This window comes from Manacus candei, unplaced genomic scaffold, assembly GCF_025592945.1.
Source record: "Manacus candei isolate 608988 ecotype Guabito, Panama unplaced genomic scaffold, ASM2559294v1 h1tg000109l, whole genome shotgun sequence".
Lineage (NCBI taxonomy): Eukaryota > Metazoa > Chordata > Aves > Passeriformes > Pipridae > Manacus > Manacus candei.
Window position 1 is genome coordinate 967724 of NW_026138157.1, and position 17866 is coordinate 985589.

At 36.3% G+C, this 17866-nt stretch overlaps 1 protein-coding gene across 8 annotated transcripts in view; it reads right to left on the minus strand.

The window, feature by feature from the left end:
• KLC1 (kinesin light chain 1) overlaps window positions 1-17866 on the minus strand; it is a 46223-nt gene that overhangs the window by 7691 nt on the left and 20666 nt on the right. For 2 of the 8 annotated variants that reach the window (XM_051769505.1, XM_051769507.1), the window contains exons 4-14: window positions 16083-16161; window positions 13941-14166; window positions 13322-13409; window positions 12486-12587; window positions 11670-11843; window positions 11417-11516; window positions 10519-10568; window positions 10361-10428; window positions 8863-8971; window positions 5753-5887; window positions 291-421 (exon numbers count right to left, since the gene is read on the minus strand). In XM_051769505.1, coding sequence (XP_051625465.1) covers window positions 291-421; window positions 5753-5887; window positions 8863-8971; window positions 10361-10428; window positions 10519-10568; window positions 11417-11516; window positions 11670-11843; window positions 12486-12587; window positions 13322-13409; window positions 13941-14166; window positions 16083-16161 — 1262 coding nt within the window. Of the gene's footprint in view, window positions 1-290; window positions 422-1162; window positions 1801-5725; window positions 5888-8862; window positions 8972-10360; window positions 10429-10518; window positions 10569-11416; window positions 11517-11669; window positions 11844-12485; window positions 12588-13321; window positions 13410-13940; window positions 14167-16082; window positions 16162-17866 lie in introns of those variants that run through there. The other 6 variants (XM_051769503.1, XM_051769506.1, XM_051769504.1 and 3 more) reach the window with 5 other exon arrangements.

Genomic DNA, 17866 nt, shown 5'->3' on the forward strand with positions numbered 1-17866 from the left:
ATAATTCTACGACGCTTTTCTAATCTTCAAGTAGCTAAAGCAGTAAAAAGGAAAAAAAATATTGTTAAAACTGAGTTAACTCTTAAAAGCAGATACAATTCCTTGGATGTTACAGAACTTACAATGAAAGTTTTAAGAAATAATTTCCTATTTTATTTTTCTTTGAGATATAACTCTGTATGATATGCAGGTGCTAAGCAGGGAAGAAAACACTGCCCTAGGTACTACGCTAGGCTACAGTGGGGGCACAGATCGAGGAGACACCAGCACAGCTAAGAACAGATAGTTACCCTGGGTTCTTTGGTTCACTGTCCCGGGAATTTCCTCCCTTCAGCTTCCTAACCAGCTTCTCACTGCTGCGTCTAAGGGAAGCACGAAGCTTGCTAAAGGAACCACTGCGCTTTAGAGATCCAGTGCCATCCTGAAAGAAATCGAACACATGTGAAAGTGCAAGAGGTTGTTGCCCTCCCCCTGACATGGCTCCAGAACGCTTCGTCGATGAATTATTGTATTTTAACTGCTATTAATATATACTTATACCATATACAATTACCTAAACACGTAACACCATACAGCTACGACTTTACCAAAACAAAAGGGTTCCTTCCAAAGCGTAACACAGATTTCTAAAGGTGAAGACATGCCCAAGCCATGATTCATAATAACGAATAAAACCCCACCACAGTAGTCCAACAATTCACCACCACCATGTCACCATTTCACATGAGCACACCGTGGTTAACAGAGTACAGAGCCCCGAGCAAAAGCATTCCATCAAAGAGAAAAACTGTTTCGTTCTTTCTAAACATCTACATTACTTGCAAATATGTTTAATTAATCCTAAAATCCCTAAACAAAATATATTTCTGATCAGAAACACCCATAGTCAAATTCTGGTGCTTTGTTTTAACTTTCCACCAAAGAAAACATAAAACACAATGAAATTAATTTTTCATATATTGCATTCATGTTTTACACTGCTGTGCTGACCTAGAGAAACTTCCAACTGACCACAATTCTATTTTTAAATGTTTTACTCTTAAAAAGATCCCAACAGTTTAGTAAGATTAGAAGTGACCACTTCCTACTTCATAGAAAACATAGGTGATTATGAAAGAAGAGTTGTGAAAGAAAAAAGCACTACTAAGCAAAGACAGACACCTGAGTTGGAGTGAGTTTATTAGAAGTTAGAAAGACAAATACACAAATCACTGAACACCAAGATTAGTAGAGAAAAGCATAATTGCCAAAATCTCACACAAAGACTAAACAGCAATGCTACTTTAGAATAATCATAAGTGAAGACATCCAGAGTTCCATATTGATGTTAACCATATAATAGGTCTCTAAATACATTTTAAAGCACTTGGAGAACATGCCTTACTTTTACGGGTTTGGTTTTTCTCCTGTAAAGATCACCATCATGCCATTTCAATAATACCTTGTGTGATACTTTTAACTACCTTTATTCCATAGTGAACAGCTACTTATAAAGGTCATTGTTACTTGTCTGGGTTTTTGTTTTTTTTTTACTAATGTATTACACAGCAAATGGTTGTAATAACATTTTGTATGACTAGATACATATCTGGCAAAGCTACACATGTACAGAAATAGAAAACCAAAAAAGACACCAGCACTGAAGGAATGGCCAGTTTACAGGGAAGTGTAGCTCTGACAAGAATCTTAAGGGGTTTGCTAAAACACAGCAGTCAGTACTGAAGAGAGAAGTTAAAGCTTGAAGATGGTGCACGCCCGTCATGCAGGAGACAGTATAAGAATCACAAAAGGCATCTAGGCCTGTCAGAAACGGAGAGAGAAAAACTGAATGAAACTGTTGGGAAAAATTCAACAGTTTTCAATTTTGAACAGTTATGTTTACAGTATTTCTAGGTCACATTCAAAAGCTCTGGAGTCCAGGGTGAGTGTTTGGACGGCCCTTAAGCACAAAGTGCAGGCTCTTGTAAATACCAGAACCTACATCTTTATACAGCTTCACCTACATCACTGATATGGGACTGACAGATGAGCATGACAGATGCTGTGCATTCCTTAAGTTAGCATTTGTATAAAATGCAAAACACCTTTAAGAATGGATAGCTTTAGTATTACATTTTGTCAACAAAAAAAAAATAAATTATTTTTTCCAGCTGACATTAACACAAAAATAAAAATAAAATAAATAAATAGACAAAAGAGAAGCAAGGAACAGAGCAAGGTGCATTCATTTCAGCTTTAACTTCTGTCGGGAATTTTCCCTGGAAAAAAAGTGCAAGAAGAAAGAAGTCTTCACCAAACCTCCAGACAAAATTCTGTTCATGCTTTAAGGAACTAAAATCCAACTGTCCCGGGTAAATTCAGTTTCACAAGTATTTTTTAGAACATATCTGTGTGTGTGTGTGTGTATATATATATACATAATCCAAGTGGAATTTTCTCTGCTTTCCCTTATGCAGTGAGGCAGCTGAAAGAATCCATCTTTAAAATAAATTGTGGTTCAATTTACACATTTTCCCTCTCGGTCTAAGTATAGAGACTATTATTGATAAGCTTAAGATACCTGTCTTGAGAGCCTTTACCTGTAACAACTGAAGTGAACAGTAATTAAAATTATCCTTGGAAATGGCAAAATGCCTTGCTACCAAGTGATCAGAAGATCAAAATCTGAGTATTTCTGTTTCAAACTACATCGTATATATTGTTCACACTTTTAAAAACAGACTTCAGTTTTACAGGATTGATTAAATTGAAGTCTAAATTCCAACTAGAAGCACGAGATGAGTGAAAAGGCTAATTATTCCTACAGTCTGAAACCAGCAAAACTATAGTAGTGATAATCATCCAAAGAACAAAGGCAAGACAAATTTGGTAGGTACAGAGTATGACTCTAAAGTAAACCTAATCAGAACATTAGGAGTAAGCAGATGAGCTTTTGGGCACTTCGAATCTGAAATAAGAACATCAAACTCCCAAGTTAAACACTGACTGCATGATTAACAAAACACCTTTAAAACATAAGTTCAGGATAAAAAAAAAATTCCTAAATCCAAAGTAAACAAAGAAACAAACAAAAAAAAATAACAGGAGATTTTTATGGCAAAGTTTAATTGACAATGTTTATGTCATTCAGAATGAGAATCACCTTATTACTTTTGCTTACACCTCCCCATTATCACCATCTCCTGTACTTTGCAGTTGTCAGCTACAATGTCCCTCTGACTGTCTGACACTTACAAAACAAGAGCAGCTCTCATTAACAGTGAAATTTACTGCTTTCATTTCACATCTGGAAGTGGGTTTATGTGCCCAAAAGTCTTTTTGAAGCATATGGGTTAGAGTAAGAAAAGATGCTTCCTCACACTAAGAACATTCTCTTAAATTAAGTACCACAAAGATTTTTATTTGTTCTGCAATGGGCTGCAAGATCAATTTACAAAAATGCCAATTACAGATAATCACTGTTCTTTTTTATATAAGAATATAATAAGGGATTCAAATCTTGGCCTTTCTACCTTAAATTTTTAAGGCCAAGTATTTCTTTGGATGGATTTATAAGTAACATGTTTACGCACTACAGCAACCTCACTTAATGTGTCTGCTTTAATAGTTAATGGTTGATTCACCTCAATAGGTATTTCAGTTCTTTTGTAAGAATGCAAGACTTTACATCAAAGTATACAATGCTTAATATGGATCACATTACACATGGAAGGCACTTAATTACATCTTCCAGCAAAATTTTTTCATTGAAGTTTGTCACTTTACACACTCCAACAATTCTTTCTGACAGCCAAAGAGCAGGAGTCAGCTTGACCACTTCCAAAGAATTCAAATGGAAAAGGCAGGCCTCTTCTCTTCAGGCTCTGCATGCAGAAGTCAAAGATTCTACTACACTTTATGAATCAGAATATTTTGTCTGGAGGGAACACACAAGGGTGAAAAAACTACACAATATGAAGTAGAGGGAAGAACACCACTGAGAGAGAAACACTTGCAGGGTAGAGGGAGAGAGAGTTGCCCACTTCACGTAAAACATGTAATACAAAACATCTTCTCTTATGGGGGAGGGGGGAAAGAAATAACAAAGATGAGAATAAAGCAATGCCACTTCAGCACACTAAAAATGAGGTTTGTTTACCCTGAGAAGTCAAAATTTAATTTTTCAGATCAACAAATTTTATCACTGAGTTTGACCTAGAAATACTGTCTATTGCTTTTCCCCAGAAGGCCCTTTCCATCCAAAACCTGCATGCATGTTTAATTTATGTCAATAACAGAAAAAAGTTTAATCCATTTAGAACATATAGTCATGCAAAGTACAGTGAAAATTAAGGGAGGAGTACAGTACACAGTTCTAATGCTGAATGGGCAAAATGAGAATTAAAGAGAGTTATCCAACCTGACTTTGGCTTTATTAATGATGCAGTATTATTCACAGTAGATGCTGATTGACTGTCTTGGCACTGAGAACACCAATGCCAAGAAAACAATAAAGAGACAAAAGCAAAGATGGAAAGAACATTCTCCTTCAAGACTAAAGCACTATGTGTTTTACCAAGGTTTATTTGGAATGCTTTGTCTTATGTGGCCAACAAAAAGATGGGAAAAAAAAGATTGCTATTGTAAGAGAAATGAAGCTTCAGAACACTCAATATTGCAAAGTAGGCTACTTCCCCTCCCATACAGCAAAAGCAACATCACTTTTATAAACTAACAGAGTAATTTCAGCAGAACTACAGCTGGGAGTTAGTTAACAGTACAATATATATCCCATTGCTGGCAATGGGATAAAGCATGGGAAAGCTGGTGACAGAAGCAAACAACTACATAAGCCAGACCAAGAACTGAAAGCTTGCACTGTCTTTCAAATTAAAGGAAAACAATGGTTAGAAAGATGCACACGAAATAATCACATTGTGTATATGTTTTTACTCTATGACGATCAGTGTAACACAGTGAAGCCAATATATGGGAAACAAACAGGAACAAGCCCTGACTCCAGTCAAATTTTAATATGGGGAAAGGGGTATTAATTTCAATTAAGAAACATGAAGTCACCATCACATTGGTACGTGATGGCACTGCCTCTTAAAATGGACTGTACAACAGCTTGAAAAGTTACATTCCTTCCTCCAGCAAGTTGGGTAAGGAGGAGATTGGAATTATTTTAGTGTTAGACTAGTCACTTTAAAACAGCTAACACTCAAAACATCTCCATAGCAAATGGTCTTTGTGATTCCAACTGATGCAGTATTTTTAAAGAAACATTTAAATTACGGGCAAATATGGCATCGAAGGGAAAAAAGCAAAAGTAAGTTAATTGCCAGAATATTTCTACCAGTAAAAGAAACCACTGACAAGCAATTGTACACCAGACCACCACCAGGACATTCAATCAGCATTAAACAACTTGGCATTAAGTACAACTGCTTGGGATTCTTGCAGAAATGTCACCACTCAGGACAACGACAGAAAGGATGTTTTAAAATTTTAAAATATTACGATTTTTTTAACATTATGAATAGGCAAAACGTTAATTCTTCATTTCTTAATTGATTCTGCAAAATTACAAAATACAAAGTAGATCAACCATAAAAAAGAAAAAAAAAAACAACCAAAAAACCCAACAAACTACTGAAAGCACAACAGGCTGGTGGGTGGACAACCACGTTTGTCAGGGTGGTGATTTCTCTAGGTTATGTTCTAAACTGTGTACTGTACTTACCCCGTTCCACTCTACGCTCATACTCACTTCCTCGCCTCCGTCAGGGCCACTCTCGTACTTTACCACATCCACGTTGAGGCTTTCCCGGCTCCGCCTTTTCTCTATGCTCTCAGGGTCATTCAGCACTTCAGCAACTCTCTGTTTGTGAACATTGTCAAGACCCTGAGAATTAGATAAAACGGGAAGAGGTTTTATCTTGTTACAAGCTGCATTAATCTACAACTTACACACTGCAAAAATCAACACAGTGTGAAGGGGATGGACAGTTCTGGTAGTTTGAGAATTCAGTGACTTCACATTCTTTTCCTCCTTTCTTATCCCTTGTCTAAGCCTCATGGCGTTTGTGTCACTTACCTGAAGCCATCTGGCCACCAGTTAAATATTTAAGCAATTTATAGGTCATGAATAGTCAATGCAATCCTTAGTTATCCACCTATCAAATGGAGCAGCCCTCACTCACCTTTGGAAAGACCGTTGCAGGTGTCTGAATATCTAATACCTAAGAAGCAGGTTCTGTTATTTAAAAGTACTGACATATGACACTTAGCACTGTAGGACAATTTAATCCTTCAAAAAGAAATAAAATAGCAAATAAGCTTATAATAAACAGACTACATATGTGTCAATAAAACACATTTACTTTGTGGTAAAGAATGTCCATCAACTATCAAATAATCCTTTAAATATCTTAAAAGTGCTAAAGTACCTCCTATGAAAATCCTGCATTAAAAATAAAGGCAAAATCTTTAACACAGAAACTACAAAATAGCAAAGCTCAAACCATACTTATTTTCAGTTTTGTTTTCTTTACAATAAACCTGCTCCACATCATAAAGAGTATTTGCTAATAGGAAGAGATTCCAGATGAATGCCTTACACATGAGAACATATTCTGCATCTTTTACACTACAGCATTAGCAGTAAATGCAGCAGGGATCTGTGTGACAAATCCATAACATTGACCACAATACAGAAAGTGAAAAGGATGTCAAAATTCTTAAAAGTCCATGAATAACAATGAAAGTTGTTTTAGTGGCATGGAGAAATCAGGTCCTTGGTTCCCATATAGTTTACTCCTAACTGAGGAGCTGAACAGTTCATCCTAATGGAATTCTACATGAAACCAACACATACTGATGGTGTATTTTCACTTCCCCGTGGGTGCAGGGTGCAGAAAGTGGTTGCAGCTCTCAGACAGCAGAGAAGCAAAGGCTCACAATGGCTTTTGTACCAATCCTTCAGCAGCACAGACCACAAAGTGTGTAAAACAGAGTCTAGGTCTGTTCCAAAGCTATCATCTCTCACTTATCTCACATGTGAAAAAAATCAAATAATGAAAGGTCAGGAAACTGCACCTTCTCAGTTTGTTCAGTTCTGTCATGAAAGACAAAGGACAAAGAACACTACTGGTCTTCAAAAGTCTAGCACAGATATCCCACCCAGCAGCTACAGCAAACAAAATTTGCATGAAGGAGAACAGAGATGTGGAAAACTGATGCTTTTCCACACCTGGGAACAAAGGTACCTCTTTGCTTTTAGCCCAAAAGCAGAAATGTATTAACCCTGTTTGTCCTCCTTGAATGACCTAGAATAAAAACATAGTGTTCAAATGCTGCCAGTAACACAACACTCTTTCCTACATGTCTAAAACTAGTGCTGTGTTTACTGTCACATATTATGGATTAATGGTATAGCTGGTATATGATGCACAATGAAAATCTGAAGCTTCCTTAATAATAAAGTGTCATCAGCAAGTCACCAGCAGCCTCTAAGGAAAATTGAGACAAGAAGAGTTTTTGCAGTGGTACTGACAAGTCAGAAGAGGGATGATTAAACAGGGACTCTAAAAAAGAGACTTTCTCCAATAGCAGGAGCCTTAATTCCCAAATAATCAATTCCATGCTTCCCAGTAAAAATTTGAACTTGAAAATCTGGTGGTCTGATTTTTGGGTTTTTTTCCTAATATAAAGAAGGAAACAAACATAACAACATGCTAAGTTTGCTTCCAGGCTTCTTAATTACTATTATATTATGCCAATTTATCCTGGTTTTATCTGTTCATGCTAAAAAGTTATCTTGTGTAATGGCAACAGTAAAACCAAGAACCAAAGCAAGTTATGTTAAGATGCAGTGCACGTTCATTTCTTATTTTCAAATCATATTTGAATGAGACACCCTGAAAATGGACCTTCAGTAAAAGTATGTGAAAATCATCTTCAGTAAAAGAAAGTATCTGTATGAACTATTCTCCCCTACTGCTTGAATTTTCTTTGCTGAAGAACTTTTCTCCCAGATTTATATTTTCTTCTTACCAGTTTCATTCCAATTCTTTGGCAAACTTTCGCAGGTTTTCCATTCTTTTTTATGGAAGAAAGAACTTTGGCCACCTTATATCAAAGGGAGTTGTTGCTGAATTCACTAAAAGAGCATGAGGTTTGCAGGAACTTTTTTACTCTCTCCCTTTTCCAGACATCTATTTCTATATACATCAAAAACTGCAGTACCATTCTTTAAAAAACAACTTCAAATCACTATAACCAATAAAAAACCAGTACTTTATCAATAAAGATATTAAGAAATTAAGTTTAGAATTCTACACGGACATATAAAGAATATTTAGAATTCTACACGGACATATAAAGAAAAAAAACCCCACAACAAAACAAGACACTTCTGATAAAAATACAAGTCTTATTTGTTATTGTATACATACTGAAACTAAAATTGAACTTCCATGTTATTTACTTATATTTACTTACTTTGCTTTCCATTTTAACACTGACTGACAACACGTTTTTTGTCCAGTCTTACATACTTTCAAATCATCCAAAAAGGAAAGAAAAAAAAAAGCCAATAAAACCCCAACAAAAACAAACTCTCTTGTACCTTCTAAGAGAAGGGAGAAAGGGTTACTTGAACAGTAGATCTGAGAGCTCAAAGACAGCACAGGACTTCCCCACATTAAAAGCAAGTCCCTGCTTATACTGTAATTTTATCACCACTTCACTCAGAGGTCAACACTAGGCACAAGACACTGAATAGCTCCAAGTTTACATATTCTGTAGGTATGACACTGAAGTTGAAAATCTGCATGACTACAATGCAGAAACATCATTCAGGTGAATTTTCATACTTGCCTGTTTACGAGATCTCATTGCTGCCTCTTCTAATGTTTCAGCAGCTTCAAATTTGCCCTGTCGTCTGTAAAGTGCCCCAAGGTTCTTTAAAGTAGTTGTTACTGTTGGACTATTTAAAGAAAAAAAAACAAGAAAAAGACTTGTGTATATATACACACACACACAAACTCTTCTCAGTTCACTAATAAAAACATAAATTAAGAAAGCATTTATCGTATTTTTTGTAATAATTTATTGTCTCTCTTGACATACACTATACTGTACTTCATGTACATGGAATAACCTGCTGATCCCTTTCAAAGTGCATTAACGGCTCACACTGGGATTAGTCAACATCCCTGAAACTAGAGTGCTATGTCCTTGTGTTCCTCAGCTGCATCTCAAGGTGAAAATTTAGCTCTAGAGGAGCGTGTCCAACTGAATAATTGTGAAGCTTCCAGAAAATATGCTTATTCATGCATACAGTGACTATTACTCTAGCATGGGTTAGTCACAGAAGTAATTAACAGTTTCTTTCACCAGCTTTTATTTAATACCTATTTGCAGTTTCTATGCATTCAAACTGTGCTTGAATAACAAAAGAAAAAAAATTTGCCTGTTCCATTAACAGGTCTCACACTCCAAGACATTTTTGTTTCAATGGTACAAAATTAGCTCAGTCACAGTATTGTTGTGTGCAGTTTTGCTCCAGTAACAGCAGAGAAAAGATTTTCTCATGCATTAGAATGAACTAGTACATGAAAAACAAACCAACAAAACACACTGCACCCAGAATTCAGGATGGATAAAAAAAGAGTAGATTTCAGTACAAAGGTTCTGATGCTTGTTAAATAGGAGAATTCAAACACTCAAGAAACTAAAAACCCTCACTGATAATCAGTATTAGTTGCAGGTTTTTTCACCATTGTACCACCTGCACATTAAAAAATTGCAGTAATGGAACAAAATTAAAGCAAACAAAACATATTTCACCAAGTATAATCCAAGCTGAAGTCCTTATTTCTCTTACTGCACTGTAAAGTATGTGCTTTCATTAACACAACTATATTCTTCAAGCTTTAGAAACTCAAATAGCGCTTAACTGCAGCAGTTTAACTTTGTTTTCTTGTGCCAGCTAAGTAACTAAAGGCTTAGTTATTTACACAGACTCATTTTTGGCTCTCTTCAGAGGCCTTGATGGGGCAGAGAAGGCACGTAGGCCAACCAGCAGTACAGAAAGAAGGAATGGTGACCTGTGCTGTCACATGAAGGACTGCTAAGAACACAACTGGTGCAATTTTATGCCACTTACTAGATCTAACCAGCCTAGATTAAAAACAGCCTCAGGACTTGAAAACTGCTACTTGTGTTCCTGAAACCCAGCCTTGAGCGTTGAATTTTTAAAACTATAGTTTTTATAGTCCTAAGCAAGCAGCTGGTTTGGTTTAATTTTTAAACATGCTTTAATCTGCAATATTGGGTATTGCTGTGTTGTTTGTCCTGTCAAGAAATTACCCACCTGTCAACTTTGCAAGCTTTGTACCAGCCACCATATTCTCCAAAAGATGTGCCATCTTTTTGCTTCCCCTAGAACAAAAGTATCATTGAAAAAAAATAAATGATTTGCAACTTAAACAAGTAAAAGCTCAAAAAAAAGATTTACGACAATGGTCTTACTTTGCATTCTTCCCTCTCTTCTGCATGCATCCAGATAGGCTTATTTTCCTCTGGTGAAAGAGAAGAAAATATTTTATAGAACAACAAAACCACAAAGCATTCATTGTTTGATTTCTGAAATGAAGTTGTGAGCCAAGGAATTCTACTATTACCACCACAAAAAAAACTTACTGTCCATACTACAAGCAGCAGATAAATAAAACATGCACCTCTTCTTTTACAGTTATACAATTCTGTCTTCTTTTCTTATCTGAACTTAGAAACAGTTATTTTTGAGAAGCTTTGAAGTCAATATATACCGCCACCAATTTGTCATGTGCCTAGTTCTGTGCTAGAAAACATGCACTTATTGCTTTTATCATAACAACTGCTCTGACATCTCCTAAGTGGTGCATATGCTACTGTCATGCAATGCAATGGAAATTCTTTTCTGCAATTTATAGTTGATAAAATGCATCTGACTTCAATGTACAGTGTAATTCCCAATTTAAATGTATTTTCCTCACTCTTTAAATGTATAAAAGGAAGACTTGCCTTGACAATGTCTTTATTTATATAATTAAAAATCCTGCATTGACATTTTCCTGTGACTGGAAAGTGACATGTATTTTTCTGTGTCCATAAAAATACCAAAATTGGGTTTGGTTGGGCATAAGATAAAAGGCAATTCATAAATCATAAACTACCAAGTCTACCTCATGTAAGAAAAACTCTGCTTTTGTACAAAAAATTACTGCTGCAGCTAAAAGCTTTCTTATGATGAATGTACTTCAACCCTTCTACGTCCACTTTTAAGTCCACCTAAAGCAGACAACACTTTTAATCAGGGTACTACTGACTTCCTGTAAATTTTATTTCAAAATAACTACACAAATGAAACAAGGACTCAGTTTCTTACCATCTACAGAGCCAAACTCCCGTTCATGGGCGCGAGTAAGAATCTCTTTGTATAAAGTTTCCGCTTGCTTGAACTTGCCCTGTTTTAGATAGCAGGATGCCTAAAAACAAAATATCCCCCCAAAAAGGTATCAGCAATTGCTTTATTTATCTTCATAAATAACAAAATACAATAATAAATAATACATGATGAATAAAAGTGCATTTCAATTCATCAGAACATTTTTCTCGTGTTTAGTCTAGAAAAGGCCTACCAGATTGTTCTTTGTTTTTGCAACATTTGGGTCATCTGGTCCCAGCTTAGTTTGGTAGATTTCAAGTGCCCTCTGATAGTAGTATTCAACCTCCTCATATTTACCCTGGTTCTGGCATAGTAAAGCCAAATTATTTAATTGTTTGGCAACATCAGGGTGATCTTTCCCCAGGACCTGAAAATTAAACAGACTGTATTAAAACATTCTCTAATCATCATATCAGGGCCTAGAAATAAATAATTTAGAAGTACCCTGTTACTTTTATGGCTCATCAGTTCAACAGGAGGACAACAAAAACAAAAGTTGCATTTGATAAGTATGAAAATTACTGAACTCTATTACAAACTGAGAATGCTGTAGAACAACCCATAAGAGGAATAAATTAAGTAGTAAAACTTACTTTAGTAGTAAAGGAGAGGATTATACAAAGCCTGAAGATACAGGCATTCAGTCTCATGGACCAAAATAAATATCCACATTGTCAGAGAACAATCAAAAATTTTAATGATGTTTCATTTTCTAATTCCAATGCTCTTGTCAAATCAAAGACTATCTAGCCATCAAATGGGAAAGAAAAATGTAAAGAAGGTTAATTACAAAATACAGAATTTAGTATGTACTCAGAGTGCTCCAACAATTCTGTAGCACAACCAGAATTTCCCACTGTTTTGAACTTCAGAAACTGCTAACTACTAGGGCATTGCTAACTGTGGTTTATTTGGCAGATCTACCCAAGCAAACACTAAAAAAAAGAGTTGAACTTTGCCCTTTCCCTCAAAAAAATCCATTCAAAGGTGCTGCATTTGGCACTCATACCTTTTCTCTGATTTCCAGAGCTCGCTTACACAGTGGTTCAGCTTCTTTGTACTTTCCCCGTTTACCATAAAGTACTGCAAGATTGTTTAGAGTTGCTGCCACCTGTCAACAGTAGAGAAATGTTAATTTCACTGAAATTTGCTGATACAAATACCTGACAAATGAACACATCTGCAAGGCATTTACGTTTTCAAATTTTCCATGTACAGGGTAGATCTCTTGAAATTTGCAAATAAAGAAATAATTATAATTAAAACACATACATACACAACAGAGGAAAGAAAAACCCAAAATCATGACATAAATTTGTTTCATTTTTGGAAATATCACTTAGTGCACACATCTTCCTGACACGTTCTTCTTTTACAAAGGAACCTCTCACATCAATACTGTACTCAGAGCTACCCTACTTCCCACAGGCTACAGGAAGTAAGGCATCACATGAATCATACAAAAAACTTGATTTACATTTCATTTACAAGCAGCAGTAAAACAAATCAGAAGCGCCCCTTCAATCTGACTATAACAGAGTGATTTCAGTAAGCAAATTAAAATCTGTCTTCACAAACTGATTTCCCATAGAAAATCCACGCAATTCAAAAATCAAGTATATGGAAGTCATTCACAGTGAAAACAGCACTGAATATAATGCTCAAAAGGCAGGATAAATATTTAAGAGAAAACAAAGGATGTCACATCGTGGTCTCCTACCTGTACTGTTTAAAGACAAGCCAGGTCTTAAAAAAAACTTTCCTGTTAAGTTTGATATTAGAATTAGTTGAAAAAAAGTCCAGTGACAAACACAACTAAAATGATGATATTGTGTGTATACAAACCGCTGGATGATCTTTGCCCAAAGTCTTTTCACGGATAGCCAAGGCATCATTCAGGAGATTTGCTGCATCTTTGTATTTGTTCTGGTCTCTGAATTTTTAAAGAGACACAATCAATACTGGTGATTCAGAACAGAAAGTCATGAAAACTAAAGTGACTTCACTACTGGTCTAAAGATGCTACAACAAAAGAGGAGTAACTGAGAATATATTCAGAAATCAGGAAGTAAAAACCTGAAGCCTGTAACCATAAAGTAGTTTGCTGCTTGGGGACTGTACTGAGCATGTACTATTTCTACACTGCTGTCCAATTTCTAGCTCTAGATTATCTCTAAGTCATCAAGACATGACCCCTCACACACAAAAAGTAGCGAACCCAGCTTCATTCCCAAAGCCAAGGCACAGGCAAAAATACAGCAAGCTGTTTGACTTTTAAGTATAGGGAGACATGCAAATATTTCAGGACCCTCTTGAGGGTTTTAATAATTAAAAAAAAAAAAAAAAGGAAAATAAATTTAATGGAAAATAGAATAGTCAAAAAATGCTAGTCTGAACATCAAAAGGCTGTAGCCAAATACTAAGTATTTACTAAACTGGTATTTATCTGTGTCAGTATACAAACCTGTACACCAAAGCAAGTATGTTCAACATAGTGGCAACATCAGGATGGTCATGACCCGAAGTCTTCTCCAGATCTTCAAGAGCTTGTTTACAGAGAGGCACAGCAACCTCATATCTCCCTTGGGAAGCGTACTGAATAACAAGATTATGAAGGGTCCGTAATCTTGCTGGAATTTCATAGCCACCTTGTTGGGCAGCAGCTGCTGCACTGCTATGCTGCTGTTGAACTGAAAGAAATCAGCAAGGTTTCAAGTTGATTAAAAGATGACTGTAACTAAAATATCTTACTGCTCAATGACACAGTGAGACTCACTGAATTTTATTTCTTCGATACACAGCATTAATATCAGAGCATACTTCACAGCAGTCATGCTGTCTTGAACAGTGACAGTGCAAATATGACCATTTTATTCTTCATATTCTTTCCAGTATCATATTAATATTATTTTACAATTCTAAAGGGTCAAATGTAATAAACTAATGGAGAAAGTCAGAAACTCAGCTCATCAAACCATTAACAGTTCTCAAGATTGCATGATAATTTTGCACTTACAAATATCAGTGTTTCCCCATGGAAAGGAACACTAACATAGAAAAGATGAACACCTGCAGAAAAGCTCAATGATTTGTCCTTTTCCCTTAATTCTCCTCTAAAGATACAATTTTTTTTTGTTTCCCTTTGTTTGCTATGCCAAGGAGCACTTAAGGTTGGCACATAAAGGACTGAAACACCTTGGATGCCGAAATAACAACTGCCAGAGAAAAAGGCAATGAGTCATCAAAGCCAACCTTTAGGTTTTACTTACTAACATCAGGCTTAGCCACTTATTTGCCAGGGGGTCTTAACCTTTGGTTGTTGCAACCCTCACTCTCCCACTCCCTGAGAAATCTACTCCTCCTTTTCTCTTCACCTGAGAGATTCCTGAGATTTAGAAAATTTCTTCTAACTCATTTTCATTAAATTCTAAGAACGCTCAGGATAAGGATTCCAGCCAGGAGTCTGACTTTCTCCTCTCCTTTCTATTACACAAGAAACACTCTCATGGCAAGTGGGAGTCTTTTTATGTCAGTGGAATCACACAATTCCAAGCCTATGCCCACAGTCGCTGCCTGCCAAAGCACCAAAGCATTCCAGCATTTTTTTTTTCTGGGAGGTCAGAGAGTTAACATGTCATCTTTGCCTTTTGTAAAGCAAAATAAGGGACATGACTACGTGGGTATATGGACAGTTTTGCTATTCACCTTTTCTACTACAAAATTCTAGGGAAGGATGAGCTAAGGAAGGAGGTCATGATCAACACTAACCTATTGTAAACTCTCCAAGCCCTCCTTTCGTTGCTGGCTATGGACAGCATTACCATGCTATCAAAAATGCAGTGTGCCTTGTGTGCATGCCCATAAAGGAAATTTGAAACTCTGTGGATTGCAAAGGTGGGTCACTTCAGACATTTTTCCTGAAGTCATTTGTCTACTAAGAACCATTCTGCTCCTAGCATACTGCACAGGCACTACAATATCAATACCTTATATAATACCAGCTTTACACCCACACAAAAAGCACATTTTACTAAGCAAGGCTTATCTGCTAATACCTTTTTTCAATCCCACTACCAAACCTCTACCTCAAACTCCACTGCATATTCCTCAGCCCTTCTGACCTGAAGATAAACAATACTTCCAGAATGAGTAGTAAAACTAAGGCAGACAATCTCAGCAAAGGACAAAAAAAAAAAAAGACTATATGAAAAAGACTTCATACAGAAACCTGCCATAAAAAATCTTAGATCATTAAAAGGTCATTAACAGAATTCACTGAATTTGGTCATAATCCACCTCAGTCACTTGGAACTAATGTTTTCCATTCTGAGGTCCACAGGAAAGATTGTGGGAGGAATTTTGAAACTAAGTCGCTCTAAAGATCTTTACAACAGTTGTTAAACTCTCTTTAAAAAACTGGGCTCCAGTTCTGTACACATCAATGTACATAATGTGTATCAATGACTGGTTTCCTTATTCCAGAAGAGGCATTCACCACTCTAGCTGTGTCCCAGAGGATCCCAAGTATGGATTCATTTTTGTAAAGAGTATCTTCATACTCTGCATTGCAGAAATACACCAACATTGTAATCTGAGGTGCACTTACTTCCTTGTCCTTGATCATCCTCATCATTGGGAAACAAGTCATCCAAAGGCTCTTTGGTGGAATCCGTATCTTTATCCTCCTATAGAACAACCACAAACCCAAGAAATTAAATTTAAGGCATAAAAGGACAATCCATTTAATCAGCAATGTTAAAGGAAAACCCCATATTCAGAACTTCAGAACTGACAAGAATAACATTTCTCACAGTTTTATAAAGGTCTTACATTCAAATGTATTTACACACCCTGTCCCAAAACAATACAGGACACCTTCAGAAGAGCCAGGAATAGAAATCAGGTCTCCTAAATTTCAGTCTCAATTTCGGCACACAAGAACACATTTGCTATTCTCACAGAGGCATTAGATCTAATGAAAGCACCCAGTGAAGAGTAAACACTGCTGAATACAGAATTGACCATGGTGCTTTTTTAGTCCTAGAGAGCAGTTACAGATGAGCAAGGCAGAGGATTAAGGAGACCTCAATATCTGAGTACTCAGCTTCCATACAAATAACTGATTTTGCAATTGTGATCTCTAAGTTCAAAAACTTAAAAAACCCACTTAGAAGGAAGTTCATTTCCAATAGTCTCCATCTGGAATCATATTAATTTCTGCACAATCCATCAGTATATATTGACTTTAAACATCCAAATGTATTTTACATCATTCCAAATGTACAACAGAGAAACAGATCACCCCTCAATTCCATTTCTTAAATGTGAACTCTACATAATGTAAATAGTTGAAGTTCTCAGAAATGTTAAGCTCAGTAAGGAGAAGACCCAGGAGCAGAACACAGTCCTATTTTTCTGACTCTCCATCCAACACCTTTTTCCACAGAGGAGGAAAAGCCAACTGCTGCTGCTGGCATCCAAATTCAATGGTAGCAAAGCAGGTGCACTGCAAAATTAGCAAATTGATGGGACTACATCTCAGATGGGAAGGTCATAACTTTAAGTGCGCAGATTCAACCTCATCCTGAGTCTACAGAACTGACTATTCCAAAGGCTAACAGCAGACACTGTCCATATGGTTAGTGATGATAAAGATGCTTTGCTTACTCTGACTCTATTTGCCAATTAAACTTCAAATAATAGTGCTATTTAGGCCATCTGCAGATTACAGCTTGACAGTTAGCACATCAAAATCCCAATATTCCCTCCTCCTGTCACTTTTCTGAACAGGCTTCTCAGGTAGTATTCAGCTACAAACACCAAACCACAAAACTGAACTGCAAAGTTCTGCCTGCAACCAACCAAAACAACTCTCACTACTCACAATATGTTAGAAGGGATTAGTCAAGCAGCCAGTGAAGCATGACTGAACTGCATATATTTTTAACCATTATGTTGCTGAAATAATTAGTTATGAAAAACTGTTCCTTCCAAAACACAGCTGAGAAGGTCTGAACACAAAAAATGAAATTTTTCGCTCCAGTGCCATCTAACTGAAGGAAACAAAACAAAAATATTTTTAAAAGGGCAAATAAATCAGATTTTTTTTTTAAGTAACAAGTTATTTCTGTAAATTAAAGTTGCATCCAATTTCTCTCTGAATCTATGGATATGTAACACAATGGGCTTGAAAATGTGTAGATGATCACAATGTCTGACAGGAGGACCTGAAAAGACTACTCTAGTGTAAATTCTCAACAGATACAAAAGCTAAAAACTGATTTCACTAGATGAAAATTAAGTATTTTTCCTGCAGTCAAAATAAGCCAAGTCCCCAAGTTACTTAGGATCTCTCATAGCTTACATTCCCCACTTATTTCACCTGCTGAA